Source organism: Bos grunniens, chromosome 1, assembly GCF_055505025.1.
Source record: "Bos grunniens cultivar Pamir isolate PY7600 chromosome 1, Bosgru_T2T1.0, whole genome shotgun sequence".
In the NCBI taxonomy this organism is placed as follows: Eukaryota; Metazoa; Chordata; class Mammalia; order Artiodactyla; family Bovidae; genus Bos; species Bos grunniens.
In genome coordinates this window covers 13,210,211-13,227,039 of record NC_141165.1, presented here as the reverse complement: position 1 = coordinate 13,227,039, position 16,829 = coordinate 13,210,211, and the positions used below count along the sequence as shown (strand labels likewise).

Below are 16,829 nucleotides of genomic sequence, written 5' to 3'. Positions count from 1 at the left end.
GCACTTCGTCCAGGGCTGCTCTGCCTGCACTCTTGCCCTTGGCACCCACAGAGGTCAGGTGAGGTTTTTTGGGAGGCCCTGACCTCGGAGGGTCCACAGGCCCAACTGGGAGTCCCCGGGTTGGAGGGCCTCCTGGTCAGGTCTCAAATGGCTGACTGGCTCTAAGGCTGAGGCTGGTGCCCACTTCTCTGGTTCCTTCATGTCCCACAGACCCTGGCTTTTTCCAGGGTTTTCGGATTGGTTTTGCTTAAATGTGCAGAGTCTACAGATCCTGGTAAAACCCTGGAATATTGGCCTCGCAGGCTCTTTCTCGCTTCTCCAGGCTGGGCACTGGGTGTCCTGGGGTGGCCCGGGCCCTATCACTGCAGGGGTTAAGGGGAGCTGGGCGCGGGTGAGGCCAGCACTGGGCAGTGCCTGGGCCAGCGTGGCATCCTGGCAGGCAGCAGTTGCCTCAGCAGCAGGGGAGGACCTGGCCCCATACTGGCCTCTGCCAGCTAGGACACTTCCTCCAGGCCTGCCATCTGCCTCCTTGGAGCCACTCAGCCTCCCTCCCTGGGGCGTGCCAGTGCGGGGCACATAGGGAGCTGCCTCCCAGGCTGAAGGACGTCAGCGGTGCCACCGGCCACCTGACCTGCAGCTGGGAAGCAGAGGGTGAGACTGTAGCAGCTGCAGGAGAGCCTAGGGGTCCAGCCCCACCGCTGTTCTGCTCCTCCCCGTCACCCGCTTTCCTCCTCTCAGCCAGCCCTGGGCTCCCCAAGCAAAGGGGTCTCCCTGTTTGGCCAGGTATGGTCTCACCAGGACCTCAGTGAGCTGCCTGTTGACAGAATTCCAGTGTTTGCTGCTCCTGAGCTCAGGGAGGGAAGGACCACAGCCTTCTTAGCCCTGATCTGAGGATGCCTGTCAGGGGGACTGAGGTCACCTGATCAGGGCAAGCCCACCAGGACACCCCCTTTCATTAAGGCAGAGTCACCTGATGAGGGGCTTCCCTGGTGGCTCAGCTGGTAAAGAATCTGCCTGCATTGCAGGAGACCTGGGTTTGATTCCCAGGTTGAAAAGATCCCCTGGAGAAGGGAAAGGCTACCCACTGCAGTATTCTGGCCTGGAGAATCCCATGGACTGTATAATCCATGGGGTCACAGAGTTGGACACGACTGAGCAACTTTCACTTTTCACTTTCACCTGATGAGGGCCTTCACTACATCTGTGAACTCTTCACCTTGGCCGTATAAGGCAGCATATCCACACTCAGATTGCCCTCCCACTTAGGGGTGGGGTCTTATCTGGTGGACACACCAGGGGTCAGGACTTTGGGGCACCTGAGAATCCCACCCCCTTCCCCAGACAACAAGCGTGGGCTTCACTTGCAGGGAGTGTGTGCGCTGCAGTTTCTCAGAACAGGGTGGGGTGGTGTGTACAGCCAAGGACACGCCACAGAGGACATAGCTGACTGAGGGGCTGCGGGCCCAGGAGCAGGGTGAGCCAGAGGTCATGCATCACCCTCTGGCTGCCTGAGGCTGAGGAGGAGCCTGGGAGGGGCTGAGTGAAGTCTGTTGCACACAGGGGTGCTGGGCATGTGTTCCCGTGGTCCAGAGAGCAGGAGCAATCACCCTACCCGCCTCGGGAAGCAGCCTGAACCCCCCATGTCCACAACTCCTGCTCTGCCCCCTTGGTCTAGGGCCACCCCGCTGGGAAAGGAGGGGAGTGTTTGAACCCAGAGCCCCTCTCAACACTGACAGCTGCCCCCAGGCCCAGGGCAGCTCTCCACAAGCCACACCCCCTCCCTGAGCCTGGTGCCCACTGGGGAGGCAGTCAGGAAAGGCTCTGGGACGCACGCGACCACAAGTGCATTGTTTTTCTGTCTCAGCATTCTCGAGCTCTTTCTTACGATGTGAAGACTATTATTTCAGGCCCTACCAAACCCTGCTATTTCCGCGAGGCTTCCAGGGAAGGCAGCCCATGAGTCATTCTTGCGGGGGTGATGGAACTTGGAACAGCATCCACCGAAGCAGACGTTTGTGCAGCAGGTTTAACCAGAGCCCTTCTCTGTAATCCTGCCGGCGGCAGGCTCAGCAGGTGCTGGACAGTGTTTCTGGGTAATCGTTCCAGAGGCTCCTGCGCAGGTGCGCTCCGACGGGGCAGTGGGAGAGACCTCCCCTGAGGGCCTAAGTGCAGGGGGCGGGGGAGGCCCTCAGGCTCTGTTGCAGACCCTGGAGAGTCCGGCCAGGGGACATCAAGGCCACAGGCAGTGTCTGTCTCAGTCTGATGGTCGAGTTGGGGTGCCCACACGTCAGGGTCCTCATCTGTCAGCAGTCCCACCCACTGGGTATGTGGGGACGGTGAGTGATACTGTCTTGGCTTTCCCACTTGTTGACATCTTGAGGAAGTGTTGATTCAGACACTACACCCCTGGCCTGGCTAAGGTTCATAGGTTTGTCTCTTCAACCCTGCCCCACCCACCAGTCCCCCGAGGAGGGGGAGGGGTATCTGTGGGGCTCCTCAGGCCGAGCCGTGGCCACCCACCTCTCTTGCATGATGCTGTGATGGGCAGCTTTGCCTTTATGCAGAAACAGTGCTTTTTCCTAACGTCAAAAGTGACAGTCCTCAGAAGCAGAAAGACACCGACTTCCCAGGGAGCAGGCCCCTTGTTGAACAAGCGTGAAGACTCTCAGGTCGGTGACAGCAGAGTGCGGACCCAGCTCGGGGTCCCACGTGCCCGTGTGCCCCGGCTGAGTGGCTACAGGAGCACAGGGCAGACACGACTCTCATGCTGGCAGTACCGTTGGCCTCACTCAACTGGGCCACCGTGCACTGCCACTCCCAGCTGGGCTGGCACTCTTCTTGGCCCGAGATCTGGCAAGTGCCACGGCTTCATCTTGCCTGCACGGCATACCCAGGTCCTCCCAGGCTTTGGGGGGTCCCTTTGGAACCACAGGCTTCCCAGGAAGACCCTGGAGCCCGTGTCCAATCACAGTGCCCTGGAGAACCCCTGTCCTGGGAGGACGCTGGCAGCAGGGCCCCTTTCTTGTCTGGTTTCCCAGACGGTTTGATGGGGGACCTGTGAGTATCCCCCAGGTTCAGGGACGGAGGCACCGACGAGTGCTGCCCCAGGGGACGACTATCAGAGGGTGGCCCAGCGTCCTCCAGCAAACGGAGCAGCCCTGGGCTTGGGGACATGGTGGGTCAGTGGCCCCTGGAAAGCGTGTTCCCTCCTGCTCCTTCTGGAAGGTGCCCCCAGTCAACACGATCAGAGGGCACCCTGAGAGTGTCTCCCCAGAACTCAGCTCCCCTTCTGACTCACTGTGGGGGTGGGGCAGGGCAGAGGGAGGGGCTGCAGCTCAAAACTGTGCTGTAGGGGCTCTGGGGGTCCCCACCCACCTGACAGTCTGAGATGCGATGTCACCTCCACGTGGGAGGCTCTGGTCGGGGGACACCAGCCATCCCCTGGCTCTGGCTGCACTGTGGCCTGGCCCAGTCAGTGCCACAGCCAGGTCAGGCCCAGACCCCACCTGTCCTGCCAGATGAGTGTTGGGCCCTCCATGCAGCATGCTAGCAACTGGCTCGGTGGACCCCGAGGTGGGGTCTGAGATAGTGACTGCCCTCGTTCCTGCGCAGCAGCTCACAGGGAGCACGTGGCGTGTGGCTGACCTGCAGCGACACTGACGAGCGCTTCAGATGAACAGTGTGCCCTCTTGGGTCTCAGCCCTCCCCTCCATAACTGGGACCAGCAGGACACACTCATGGGTGTAATGCTAACACCTGCTTTGCTCAGAAACCCTGCTCTCAGTGTCACCTGGGGACAAGCTCAGAGTAGGGCTGTGACGTGAACATTACAGATCAGAGGCCTGGGATCCAGGCCAGGGCCAGAAGCGCTTTGTCCTCAGTCCAGCCTGAGGGCTTCAAAAGAGCACTAAGTAGGCAGGTGGCTGTGAGTGGGACCCAGTGAGTTGATGCGAGGCCGTGACTAAGGAGTCAGAGAAGGTGAGATGTGGGGGTGATGCAGAGTCAAGGGGCTAATGCGGGTATTCATTCCAACCAGGGTGCAAGTCAAGGGTCCCCGACTGAGGTGTACCAGGACATGGGGCTGGGGTGGTGGGTGTGAGAGGTGCCCGGTGGGCGGGGAGGAGGGTGTTAATATCACACAAACACACCCAGCTTGTTCTCACCAGGATGGACTTTATTGGGAGCATCCAACATCTCATAATTACAAGAGAAGGCACGTGCATGGCAGAGGCCATCTGTTCTGGATGCCCCCACATGGCGAGTCCCCACTTCCCAAGGCCAGAGCCCACCCCTTCCCTGAGAACTACAGGGGGCCCCACTGATGAACCACGCCTTCCCCGGGGCTCCCAGGGGAGACGAGCCTCAGTGGGTGCAGCTCCCTCTTCCCAGAGTCAGGGGTCTTCCAGGTGCTCAGCCAGCCCACCTTGGGTCTGTGCACCCCCAGCTTCCCACTGGATGCCAGTGCCTACCACTTCCACCCCAGCAAGAACAGGCAGGCACTCCCTAAAGGCTCAGATGGCCCCTCCTCCCACTGTGGCCCCAGGACAGCCCCTGGGACTGCAGCTTCCCTGCCAGCGACGCTTCCCAATGGAAGAAAACCTAAGGCATGGTTTCTAGAAGCTGTCCCTTCCCATGCAGCTGCTGCTTCTGACCGGCTCCCTGTCATCCAGCCCCTCACGCAGGGGCAGCATAGGCTCCTGCGTCGTGTGGGGCTCTCGACAAGGGACACAAAGTGCCCCACTGACAAGACGTCCTGGAGGCGGCAGGCGGCCTGTCCCTACGCTGCCTTCATTCCGGAAGTTCCCTGCGGTTGACAGAAATCCATCCTGTGACCAAGTCACAACTGGCATGGAGAAAACACGTGAGTAATGCCGTCACCTTAACAAGAGTGAACCTGTCACGGAGGACACGCCTGCTCCCACACCAGACTTCGGGAAAGCATTTATTAGGAGGACGGCCGCAAAGCCCACCCTGAGGAGGAGCCACACGAAGGTGGTCCTAGGAGACAGGAGGCACCAGCCACGACCCTCCCAGCAGAGGGCGCAGGGCGGTCTGCCCAGCAGCCTCTCCTGCCCCTGCCGGGTGCCATCTGCAACAAGAGCCCGGCTTCCCAGGGATGCAGCCCTGTGCCTGGGCTCAGCCTGGGGTTGGCCAGCAGAGGCTGCGGCTGGGAGCCCCCTTCCCAGGTTCGGGAAGACACTGGGCTTCAGTGCAGGGTCCCGCTGACTTGGGGTCACTCCATGTCCTCCTGCAACTCCCGCTTGTGCAGGGCCTGGAGCCGGCTGACCACGGTCTGGTGGACGGCCTCCAGTCCCTCGATGTCCAGCTCTCGCAGCAGCATCAGGATGGCCATCAGGATATTGTTCTGGGGACACAGAGAGTCACTGCCTGAGCGCCACGCCTGTGACGCTGGGCCACCCACACCACACACATCACCAGAGCACAGCCTTCAGGGGGCAGCCTTCCAGACAGACCCAGGCGGATGGAAGCCGCGGCCGTGGCTGGGGTACAGCACTCGCCACCTGCAGGGACTTCCTAGGTCACCTCCTGCTCACAGCCCCGAGGCCCAGAGAGGCTGAGTAACGGGCCTTCATCACACAGCTGGTCAGCGATGGAGCGGAGACCAGAAGCAGGTGCTCAGTAACATGTGCTCAAATGCACATGGGCTTAGTGTGTGACATGCACACGTGTCCACACAACCACACCCGGGTCCCATCTGCATTTGAGCAGAGAAATGCCACTTCTACTGGGAAAATCCGGGAAGGATTTTACACAAAAAGGCTATTTGAGCTGATCCTTCTTGTGGGATGACTAGAGGGATGGCCACAAGCCAGAGCACGTGGCCTATGTGGACACGCTTGGGATGCTGGCCCCTGGCCTCTGCAATGCCCTAAGGCTCCTGCTCCCTCAAATCTCACTAGCTCCCCGTGTCCCCAGGTCTTCCTGGCCACCAGCACCCGCACTCAGAAGCTTGTTGGGGGCTGGATGCCTCAGGGTCACCCAGCCTGGGTGACCACAGGGACCCCTGCAAGCAGGGCCAGACCCTTCTGTCCTCTGCTTTCAGAGCAAGCATCTTGCTTGAGCAGGTGTGATAGTCTTCTGTATGTATCTAAGGCAGGCACGGAGTTGAACCAGAACCTTCAGTCCCTGGTCCACTCTCCTTGGCAGAGGCCCTGCCATGGGGGTGGGGTGGGAGCTCCTGGCCTCAGCCCAGCCGCTGGGCAGACCTGCCACCCGCGACAGTACACACCTCGGGCTCCTCCTGAAACGTGTGGAAGGTGTGTGCAGGGACCTGGAGCTGTCCCACACAGCCAGCTCGCACAAGAGCAGGCTGTGGTCCCAGGGGCAGTGGCCCACTGGGGCGGGGCCAGGGGAGGGAGACTGGCCACAGGCCCACTGACTGCTCTCTGGACCGGCCTTCGGCCCACGGTCACACCCACCACAGCCCTGGGGGGACGCCTTCTGGTGGGGACGGGCCTCAGTGTGTCCGACTCTGCACCTCTAGTGAACTCTGTGCCCATTTCAAGCCATTGCTGCACAAATGAGTCGGGGAGGCCCTGCTGTGGCTTCGGGCAGCCCTGCCTGGACGTAGCGCCAGCCTTTGTGAGCCCACAGGGAGGTCACAGCACCCTATGGCATGGGTCAGGCCGAGCAGGGGCTGGAGCAGGTGCCAGGGGTCCCGTCCGCCCCCACAGACCCCAGTCCTGACAGCCCCCGCCCCCCCGTGCCCGGGTGGCAAGGTCCTCTCCAAGTTCTCCCTGCCAAAGACTGGTCAGGGGATGACTCCGAACCTGCTGGCAGGAGGGGGCACACAGGGAAGCTGCTGTGCCGGCCAGAGGACACAGAGGGAGAAATGGCTCCGCCCTTCAGGGGTAGGGTGGCCTGTGAGCAGGGACAAGCCCAGACACAAGACACAGTGACTCGAGCAGCAGATGGAGGAGACCCTGGAGGGAGCTGGTCTTCACTGATGTACCCCGGCTGCCCCCTACGTTCAGCCAACACCCGTGATCCTCACAAGGAAGCCTGTGGAGCCCAGGGGCCCGCTGCATGGTCCCCGCATAGGGATACCACCCTGCCCCTGCCCCCTACTGGAGCATCCCCACTTCCGACAGCAGGCGGGAGGGCTCTTCCCAAGCAGCAATCTCTCTGGGTTGAGCACTGCCACAGTGACCTTCCCACCCCCCAGGACCGCCCTCAGCACAGCCCCCTGCGCTGGGGACCCCACTGCCCACAAAGGCACCCCCTCTCTGCTTGCCATGTCCGACCAGCTTACATCTGGACACAGACACTGGATCCAGAGGGCTGGCTTCCCACCCGCTGGGGCCTGGCTTTGCGCGTCACTGCAGTGTCTCCAGCCCCGTCCCTCAGCTCTCAGCCCCCAGTGTCCACACTCTGTGGAGGGGGAACCAGGGCCATCTCCCACCAGGTGGCCTCATCACACTCACCCTGCTCGTGCGACTGCTTGCGGCCTCCTGCTGTGAGAACAGAGGAAACTGGTCCTGGGAGGTGGGCTTCAGGCCAAGCTGCCCCTGGTCTCTGCTGGCAGGAGGAGGACAGTGGGGTGTGAGGCCTGAGGCAACTGGAGCCCAGCCCTCGCTGTCCACACATCTGTGGGTCCGGGCCCGGCACCCCAGGGCACAGGGAGGAAAAGACTCCTAAAAGTAGACCCTACCCATCTGCAGGGAAACCGCCACTCCAGACTCTGTTTCTGGGGGTTGGGAGCAGTGGACAGAGGGGTGTGGCAGCACAACTTTTCTCAGCCCTGGGGTCACCTCCCTCCCCCTGGAGCTCACACAGGATGGGGCATTAACACACACGACATATGAGCCCCGGACATGGAGGGGGGCCTGCAGCTAACCCCTGCCAGGTGACAGCCATGCGCCCTCCCGCCACGCTGCCGGAGCAGCCATGTGCCCTCCCGCCAAGCCGCAGGAGAGCCACGCCCCCTCCCCACCACGCCGAAGGAGAGCCACGCACCTTCCTGCCAGCCGTGGGGCAGCCACGTGCCACCCTCCCACGCCACGGGAGAGCCACGCCCCTCCCGCCACGCCGCGGGAGAGCCACGTGCCATCCTCCCACGCTGTGGGGCAGCCACGCGCCCTCTTCCCATGCCGCGGGAGAGCCACGCTCCCCTCCCACCACGCCGTGGGGCAGCCACGTGCCCTCCCGCCACACCATGGGGCAGCCACGTGCCCTCCTACCACGCTGAAGGAGAGCCATGCCCCCTCCCGCCACGCCGCGGGAGAGCCACGTGCCATCCTCCCACGCTGTGGGGCAGCCACGCGCCCTCCTCCCATGCCGCGGGAGAGCCACCCCCCCCTGCCACATGGGAGAGGCACACGTCCTCCTCCCATGCCGCAGGAGAGCCACGTCCCCTCCTGCCATGCCACGGGACAGCCACGCCCCCCTCCCGCTAGCCACTGGACAACCACGCGCCCTCCTCCCACGCCGCAGGAGAGCCATGTCCCCTCCTGCCACACCATGGAGCAGCCACGTGCCCTCCTGCCATGGCGCGGGACAGCCACACGCCCTCCTGCCACGTGGGAGAGGCACACACCCTCCTCCCACGCTGAGGGACAGCCATGCACCCTCCCGCCATGCCACGGGAGAGCCACACGCCCTCCCGCCACGCCACGGGGCAGCCATGCACCCTCCTCCCACACTGCAGGTGAGCCACGCCCCCTCCTGCCACGCTGTGGGGCAGCCACATGCCCTCATGCCAGGCCACGGGAGAGCCATGTGCCCTCCTGCCACACCACGGGAGAGCCACATCCCCTCCTGCCACGTGGGAGAGGCACACGCCCTCCTCCCATGCTGAGGGACAGCCACGCGCCCTCCTGCCATGCTGTAGGAGAGCCAGCAGGTGGCCCTCATTTGCGAGTGGATGCCTGGCCTGTGCCCCACTGAGAACAGTGGTCTTCACCATGTTCCCCACGTCCAGTTTCTGCCCATAAACAGCCATCAGCTGAGGTACCCTGTGGGTCAGAAAGGGCCCTTCCTCGGCCCGCACACCCTGTCATCCTCAGGACTCCTGACCAGTGGCTCGGGTGGCCAGGGTCACAGGGCTTCCGTTCAGCGCAGCCGGCCCCATACCTCCACCAGCTCACCGCCCGAGTCCACTGCTCCCCAGGAGGGCTGGTCTTGCACTTGGCAGAGCTCCCTGCCCTGGGTCTTCTCTCAGCCATGCAGCTGACACCAGGCTGGGGCCCAGAGCCAGACCAGAAACAAGCACACACACCCCCACCCCCAGTCCCAGAAGTGCAGCTGCGGGAGGGCTGGGGAGGCCCACGGGCCACACCTGGCCTCCCCCTTGCCGAGGTTCAGAGGATCCTGTGTTGTCTCAGTGGCGGCGTCCACAGCACTCAGGGTGTAGGACAGCTCGGGTGGGCCGCTCCCCAAGTCCTCTCTGCTGGGGGCCGTGACCTCCTCTCCCTCCATCAGCGCCCGGGACACCTCTTCCTCCGTCACAGCTGGGGGGTGGTGCAGAAGCATCAGTGGCCTCACTGCACATGAGCCCACCCGGCCCAGCCTGGCTGTCCCCTCGGCTCAGTGCGGTCCCCTTTGGAGAGGTGGCTCAGCCCTCAGGAGGCCGGCCTCTCTTGCACCTGTGATGGGGGCAGGGGGATATAAGGACACCCACCCTGGTTGTCCAGCTTCTGCAGCTGCGGCAGAGTGCGCAGGACGGTCATGCGGTAGAGGTGGGGGCAGGTGCCACAGCAGGGGTTCTCGGCCAGCCAGAGCACCCGCAGGCGCGGGAGGCCCTTCAGGTGGATGAGCTCTGCGAGGCTGGGAATGCGGTTCTTGCGCAGGTACAGCTCACTCAGCTGCCGGCAGCGGCTCACAGGCTCCAGGCTGGAGATGCTGTTGACACTGCGTGGACGCGGCCGTCAGCGCCGGTCCAGGGCCCCCACCCCACCACGCAGACGAGCACTGCCTGCTGGTGCCCACCTGCCCTCACCTTAGGGTGGAGGGCAAGGGAGCCCCCAGGCCCAAGAGAAAGCTTTACGCTCCAGCTTTACCCTGCAGTGGGAGCGGCAGCCCCTACTCTGCTGAGGAGTCCATGTCGGGGTGGAAGTCCCGACAGGACAGGGGACTGAGGACTCCATGGGACACACCAGTGAGCCCAAAATGGGCAGTAGCCAGGAAAACCCACGACGAACCTAAGCAAGCCCACTCAAGCCCCACACGACCAAGACCTGAACACTGAACTTCCAAACCCCATGTTCACAAAATAATTAACTACAGAATTAAACTGAGTGAACGGGAAAGAGGAAATCATCCAGACACCAGGCAGAGACCTGCAGGTTTGAGCTGACAGAGCAGGGTCACCTCCCGCACACCCAGATGGACGAGCCATGAATGCAGGCTCAGTGTGAGGAGGGTGGCTGACCATAAGCCTTAGGCCGTGGGGGATCTGCCCGTCCTGCCAGACTGTCTGGACCACTCTCCGTTGGATGCTGGGCAGGGATGCCCTCACTCACCCCTAGGGTCACTCCCACCACACCCGACACTGTCACTGAAGCAGCGGGACAAGGGTGCCACCGTCTCAGCACAAGTGAACCCAGGCTCTGGGATCCTCGCGATGGGGGAGCCACACAGGCCGTCGGGGTGGAGGCTTGAGGTCGAGGGCTTGAGCCGGCAGGGGTCGAGAGACCCCTCCTTGACCACTGGGCTATGGCCTCCCATAGCTCTTGCTACAGACTGACTGTGTCCCCAGATCCACACATTGAGATCCTGACCCCCAGTGCAGTGGTGTGAGGATGTGGGGCCCCCATGAGTGGGGCCAGCGCCATTATGAAATGGACCCCCAGAGCTGTCCGAACCTTCTGCCAGGTGAGGACACAGGGCGCCCTCACCAGACACTGGTCTTGGACTTATGGCCTCTGAACTATGAGGAACAAATGCCTGTGAAATCCCATTAGAGCAGCCAGACCGGACTAAGCCTTGCCACCCATGGGCACTGAGAGCAAACCAAAACGATGTAATTGCACAGGACTGCCGCCCAGCGGCCTGGGGTCAGTGGCTTAGCCGCGGGGGCCCCCAGTTCCAGAAAGGCTAGGAGTCCAGGCCACAGCCCTGGGCACTGTCCCTCTTCGGGCTGCAGTGATGAGAACCACTGCGGTACAAGGGGCCTTGGCTCAGAGGCTGGGGACTTGCCCCAGAGCCCTGATGGCGCTCGGTAGAGACGGGGTTAAGTCCACACCTGATCCAAGTTTCCTACTATTTGGGGAATGAAAGATAAGGCCTTTTTTGTCAGGTAAGGCCTTCTAGGTGCACATCCCCCTGACAGCTTCACTGACAATCGTCACAGGTAAGTGATGGCAGACGCCAGGCGCTTGCACACACTGGCTGCTCCGTCTTCCCCACTGCATCCACTCCTCCTCGCCCCCTGCTCACAGTCATTGTCTTACAGCTGGGGGAGCCGAGGCACAAGGGCCGAGCTGGGCCCAGGCTGGGAGAGGGGCTCCGGGCCCACTCCTTCATTCATTCTTTCATTCCGCAAGCAGGTGCCAGCCCCAGCCTGTCGGGCCAGGGCCGGAGGTGGGTGAGCACAAGGTGGGTGGCAGAAGGCACCCAGGGTGACCGCCGAAAGCACAAGAACAAGCGGGGTCAGGAAGGACAGGGTGGCCAGTGTGACGAGGAAGGTAAGTCTCAGGACCTGCATGGGACCCAGGGCCTGCAACGCCACACACAGGGCGAGTCCTGAGACCTTCTGAGCTGCCAAGGAGTTAGCCTTCATTGCAGCGCTTCAATCTCCACAAGGTTTACACATGGGGACCTGCAGAAAGCACTCCAACATCTGCAGGGGCAGCCTCCTCCCCAGACCCAGAGTGGGTGGGTCAAAGTTCAGGTAGGGAGAGACTTCCTCCTTCCCTCACCTTCCAAATGCCCCCACCCCACCCGGAGCCTGGAGCCCCAAAGGCAGCATTTGGCTCATTCAAGCTTTCTTTAGTCTGTTAAAAGGTGTATGACCCTGGAAGAGTGACTATTATCAAGGACAGACCATGCAGTGCAGGGAAGTTGGCAGAGCTCCGGGCACTGATGGAACCAGGACGGAGACAAGGCTGGCACTGGGGGCGCTGGGACAGACACAGCCACCCTAGGGTGGCACCCCATGACCCAGGGACGGGGGTGGGGGGGGAAGCTCGGGGGGAGGCCTGGGTGCCCTCCTGGAAGAAGGGCAGAGTTAAGGAGTAACCAAGCCCTGGTGCTACCTTGGTGTAGCCTGCAAAAGCAGGCCTCCCAGACCAAGGATGGGAGTTATCAAAGGATAATTAGTTATTCAGGTTATTAACCAGCCCACGGGAGGGATCTGGACACTCTCCTCATCTTCCAGCCCTGGTGACTTAGGAGGGGTGGCCAGCAAGGGTTCGGTACCTGAGGGTGATCACTTCCAGGCTGGGCATTTCCCGGCATATGGAGATCTATGAAGGAAAAGAACGTGACTGCAATCATCACAGGATGCTGGCATGTGACATCACATCTCTCCAGCAGCCAAAAGAACCCAGGGGGAGCTTCTGCCCACCCCCTGACAAGGGCCCAAGCGGAGGAGCCTCCCCCTTCCCGACTAGGAACACGCAGGGCTTTGCAGCCCGTTCCCCTCTGCAGCCCAGACGTCCCCTCTGCCTGATGGAGAGATGGCACCCTCTCCACAACTCGAACCAGCATCATTACCACTAAACGCTGCCAGCCATCGAGATGGGGCATTTCTAATTGTAGATATCCTCAAAGGACCTCAGTGAGGAGACTCAATGGACAGCCAGCCTTTCTCCCTACTGTCCCTGACATCCAAGGAAAGGAGAGAAGCCCCTTCTTGCCAACAGAGCTGTTGTGATATGGAGACTGGCTCAAAACTAGACCTGAGAACATGTTAACACTGACTCAGGGGAAAGGGCCAGTGGGGCACAAGCTGGTCCATGAAGACCCATAACCTGCAAGACTGATGAGCAGTGGAGCCCCGAATATGTGTGTGTCTGTCTGCCAGACAGTGGGCATGGGGCCAGAGGGGGCTCCTGACATCAACAAGCTGTCTGGTCAGGATGCTTCACACGTGCACTGAATCTGTTTTCTGTTACAGCAGTGTTTTGCCTTGTCTTTGCTGCTACAGAATCAGGCGCAACAGGCTTTTCTGGAGGGCTCCGACTCTCAGCATGTCCAACTTTGCTTTTCAGGATAGGTACAGTTCAAGTTCCAAAACAGAAGTTGATAAGAACCAACTGCTGGGCACCCCACTCTGTGTGAGCTGGAGACATTCATCCCAGGACTGGGGGCTGGGGTCGGAAGTGGAGTTGGGAAGAAACCGAGTCACAGACACTCAGCTCCGCTCAGCTCCTCTCTCTGCCCCTGCCCAGCCCTCATCTCTTCCTGCCACGGGAATAGCGGGTGAAGATGGATCTGACCAGGGAAGGGGCTGAAGAGAGGAAACTCCTTAGGGACATGAAGTCCAAGAATCTATTAAAAAAAGTTTAAAAAGACCCCCCTCCCCCAAGCCAAGTGCACTGTTCCTAAAGTCAACCAAGCACGTGGGGCCCTTCCTCAGGTGGGAGAGGTCTGCATCCTGGATCAGCCCCCTCTTCTGTGAGGCCCGCTTCTCATCTGCAGGAAGATGTGTGAAGGGACTTTGGAATTAACTTGGGGCTACAGAACTTCTTTTCACAAGTGGCTCTTCCTTACTAAAGCTGCTAAGGTAACAAATGGACGGGGACCTGGATGGGATGGGTGTGGGTCTGTCCACTTAACCTTCCTCCCAGGGATCAGGGACCATTTGGAGATGACCAGCATGGTACTTACATCAGTGAGACGGCTGCCCCTGGGGAGAGAAAAGACATATGCACTTTTAGTTTGTCAAAGTTGAATAAAAAAACTAAAAACAAAAATTAATGACAAACGTCTACAAACTTTAAGAGTCTACAACTTTGGACTCCCCTGGTGGTACAGTGGATAAGAATCGGCCTGCCAGTGCCGGTGACATGGGTTCCATCCCTGGTCTGGGAAGACTGCACGTGTAACTGAGCTTGTGCACCGCAACTACAGAGCCTGTGCTCTAGAGCCCGTGAGCTGCAGCCCACGCGCCTGCAGCCCGTGCTCCGCAACAAGTGAAGCCACTGCAATGAGAAAAGCCCGTGTACTGCAACCAGCGTGTGGCCCCCACCTGCCACAACTAGAGAAAAAACCTGCAGGTAGCAACAAAGGCCCAGCGCAGCCAAAAATTAAACACCCGAGTTTTTAAAAAAGAATCTGTAAGTGAGAAAAAAAAAAAAGTATATGATTTCAACGACCAAGTAAAAGAAAACTTTCTCAGACGACTGACAAAGGTGCCCAAAATCATTTCCAGGTTGATTTTGGACAAAACCATTTGATGCTGGTGGCTGCTCTTCAGACTAAGCAGTGGCAGAGGCTGCCCCGTCTGAAGGACACAAAGACTCCCTCATGCTCAAGGCTGCTGTGCCCAGGGATAATTCCCTAACACACATAAACAAGGGAGTCTTTGCAACAGGACAAGTTCAAAGGCTGAACTTACGACTTATGAAACACACTTCAGAAAGCCTGAAATGCGGTCGTTGTGCCTCCCTCCCGAGGGGAAGGCTGACTGCTCACGCAGAACAAGGGCATGCATTGTTGAAAACAAATGACACGAATGCCGTGGCCAAAATACCAGATGTGTGGGGCAGAGAGAAAGGCTTCTAATGAGCAGGCAGATCTCACTGCAGTCAATCTGCCTGCCACCAGCAGGAGGATCGTCCGCTTCTGGCTGAGAGCCACCTGAGCTGTCCAGAGCACGGAGGCACTTGGAGCCCTGCCTGGAGTCCCCACTGAACACGGGCAGACCTTTCAGGAGTTCCAGGAGCACTCCTGGTCCTTCCTTGGTGCAGCTAGCCCTGGCCACCCTGTCTTTGAGGCTGCACTGACCCCACAGCACCTGTATCTCTAACCATTACCTCCTAGACAGTGAGTCCCCTGGGGACAACGCATCCCTACCCAGGGCTCAATTACAACAGTGTTTACTGAAAGATCACTTTGATGGAGCCTCAGTTTCCTTTCTTTGCCCTAAAAAGGGTGTTAGCCACCTTGATCTCCCATCTCATCAGCAGGCTTGGCTCCCAGGGCTGCTGGCAATTTCAGAAAAGACACCTCTCTACAGAGAACTGTCTGCCCCACTATAGCCATCTAGAAGCCCAAGAGCCAGTCTTCAAGGGAATTCCAATTGTCCTGTGCAAGGAGGGCAGGTTTGGAGTTGTGTGTGAAACACCACCCGGTCAGGAGAGATGAAAATTCTGGAATGGTTTTGCCAAAGGCCCCCTGAGCTTATGCAACACCTCCCAGAGGCTGGGCGGACCAGACATGGGCCAAGAAGGTGAGGCCCAGGTGCCCCTCCTAGATTCCGAACCCCTCTGCATCCTCCGCAGGCCCTTGCAGTCCCCGCTCCAGAGAAGAGGAGGCGGGCAGGGGTCCCCGCTCCAGGGACCCCTGGAGGGGGTTCTGGACAGGGGTCTCCACTTCTAGAAAGCTCTTCCCAGCCATGACGCAGGGCAGGGGTCCGGGGAAGGGTTGTCGGGCAGCGGGGAGGACGCGCGGGGACGGGCTCTGGCCTCTGGTCCTCACCAGCAGTTGAGCTTCCTCACGCTGTGAAGCTCCGAGGCCTTGGCCCGGGACAGGACCATCTTCCGCGTCAGCTTCATGGCGGCGGGCCCCCAGGACCCCAGACCCCGGCAGAACTCTCAAATCTCTCGCTACCTCGGCGGATGTTGGCCACGCCGGCGCCGGTCTCCAAGGGGCGGGGCCCGCATCATTAGGAGCGCGTCCTGAGAGCCCATTGGCCCCCTCTGAGGGGACGGGCCGGCGCGAGTGCAGTGGGGCCGCTTGGGCTTCCGCCTCGCGTCTTGGCTCCTCCCCCACCTGCTCCGACCAGCCCCTGGAGCCGCTTGCCTCGTCCTGCGCGTGCGCAGTGGTGGTGACGCAGGGCTCTGACATACGTCAGACTGGATTGGAGGCGCCAGTCGGCTACAAGAGACCTCACCCGAGTCCCAGATCCTAAGCCAGGTCCCCGTCCCCACCCAGAACCCCGAATTCCAACCCCGGACCTCAGTCCTGGCCCCGAGGCTGGTGAGTTAGAAGTGATGGTCTCTTTCAGTTCAGTTCAGTCGCTAAGTCGTGTCCGACTCTTTGCGACCCCATGAACAGCATCACTCCAGGCCTCCCTGTCCATCACCAACTCTCTAAACTGCCTTGAATTAGGAAGATTTTAAGCTTTGAAACGAGAAATCTAGAAGAGTTCTAGGGCTGCGCTGATTCCTTTCCCTCTCAGCGTTTAAGGAAAGAAGGCAGGAACCAAAGGTAACAGAGACCTCACAAGTAGTCAGACATTTTAGAAATCAAAGGGTTGCTTGGGCTGCAAAGTACATTAAGACGTGTGTCCGAGATCTCAGACCTCAGAGGTGACAAGACCAAACTCAGCCTCTGCTCTGACGCCTTTCCCACTGGAGCCTGGTCCTGTGTTTGGCCTGACCAGCACAGTCTCAGCAAAGATCCTGTTGTTATCCCCACCCTGATCTCTGCGAACCCTCATTGTCTGATTTTGTTGCTCTTCCCTCCCTCGCAAGTGGTATGTAATATTCTTGGCCTGTCGTTTGTAAGATCCTTCGCCCTTGAGGTCTTCTCAGTTCAGTTCAGTTCAGTTCAGTCGCTTAGTCGTGTCAGACTCTTTGTGACCCTATGAAATGCCCCACACCAGGCCTCCCTGTCTATCACCAACTACCGGAGTTCACTCAAACTCATGTCCATCGAGTCGGTGATGCCATCCAACCATCTCATCCTCTGTTGTCCTCTTC

At 60.2% G+C, this 16,829-nt stretch overlaps 1 protein-coding gene across 4 annotated transcripts; it reads right to left on the bottom strand.

The window, feature by feature from the left end:
* Positions 1–4,153: 4,153 nt before the first annotated feature.
* On the bottom strand, positions 4,154–15,830 carry CFAP410 (cilia and flagella associated protein 410). 4 transcript variants are annotated; one of them, XM_086416871.1, is made up of 7 exons: positions 15,604–15,763; positions 13,792–13,810; positions 12,379–12,425; positions 9,641–9,870; positions 9,299–9,470; positions 7,446–7,539; positions 4,154–5,365 (listed from the first exon to the last, which is right to left on the bottom strand). In XM_086416871.1, the coding sequence occupies exons 1-7, from the start codon at positions 15,678–15,680 to the stop codon at positions 5,234–5,236; spliced, it is 771 nt and encodes a 256-aa protein (XP_086272997.1). In that variant the 5' UTR covers positions 15,681–15,763; the 3' UTR covers positions 4,154–5,233. The 4 variants fall into 4 exon arrangements, with proteins under 4 accessions (XP_086272997.1, XP_086273008.1, XP_086273019.1 ...); XM_086416882.1 differs by having other exon boundaries at positions 7,446–7,536; XM_086416901.1 differs by having other exon boundaries at positions 4,930–5,365; positions 15,736–15,830.
* Positions 15,831–16,829: the final 999 nt, after the last annotated feature.

Excerpts from the sequence above, each read along its gene's own strand:
- CFAP410 (XM_086416901.1), bottom strand. The coding sequence starts at position 15,815 with ATGGGCTCTCAGGACGCGCTCCTAATGATGCGGGCCCCGCCCCTTGGA. Across the intron at positions 9,471-9,640 it reads GCAGAAGCTGGACAACCAGG|CTGTGACGGAGGAAGAGGTG; the intron begins GTGGGTGTCCTT and ends ACCACCCCCCAG. Across the intron at positions 5,366-7,445 it reads CAAGCAGTCGCACGAGCAGG|AACAATATCCTGATGGCCAT; the intron begins GTGAGTGTGATG and ends CTGTGTCCCCAG.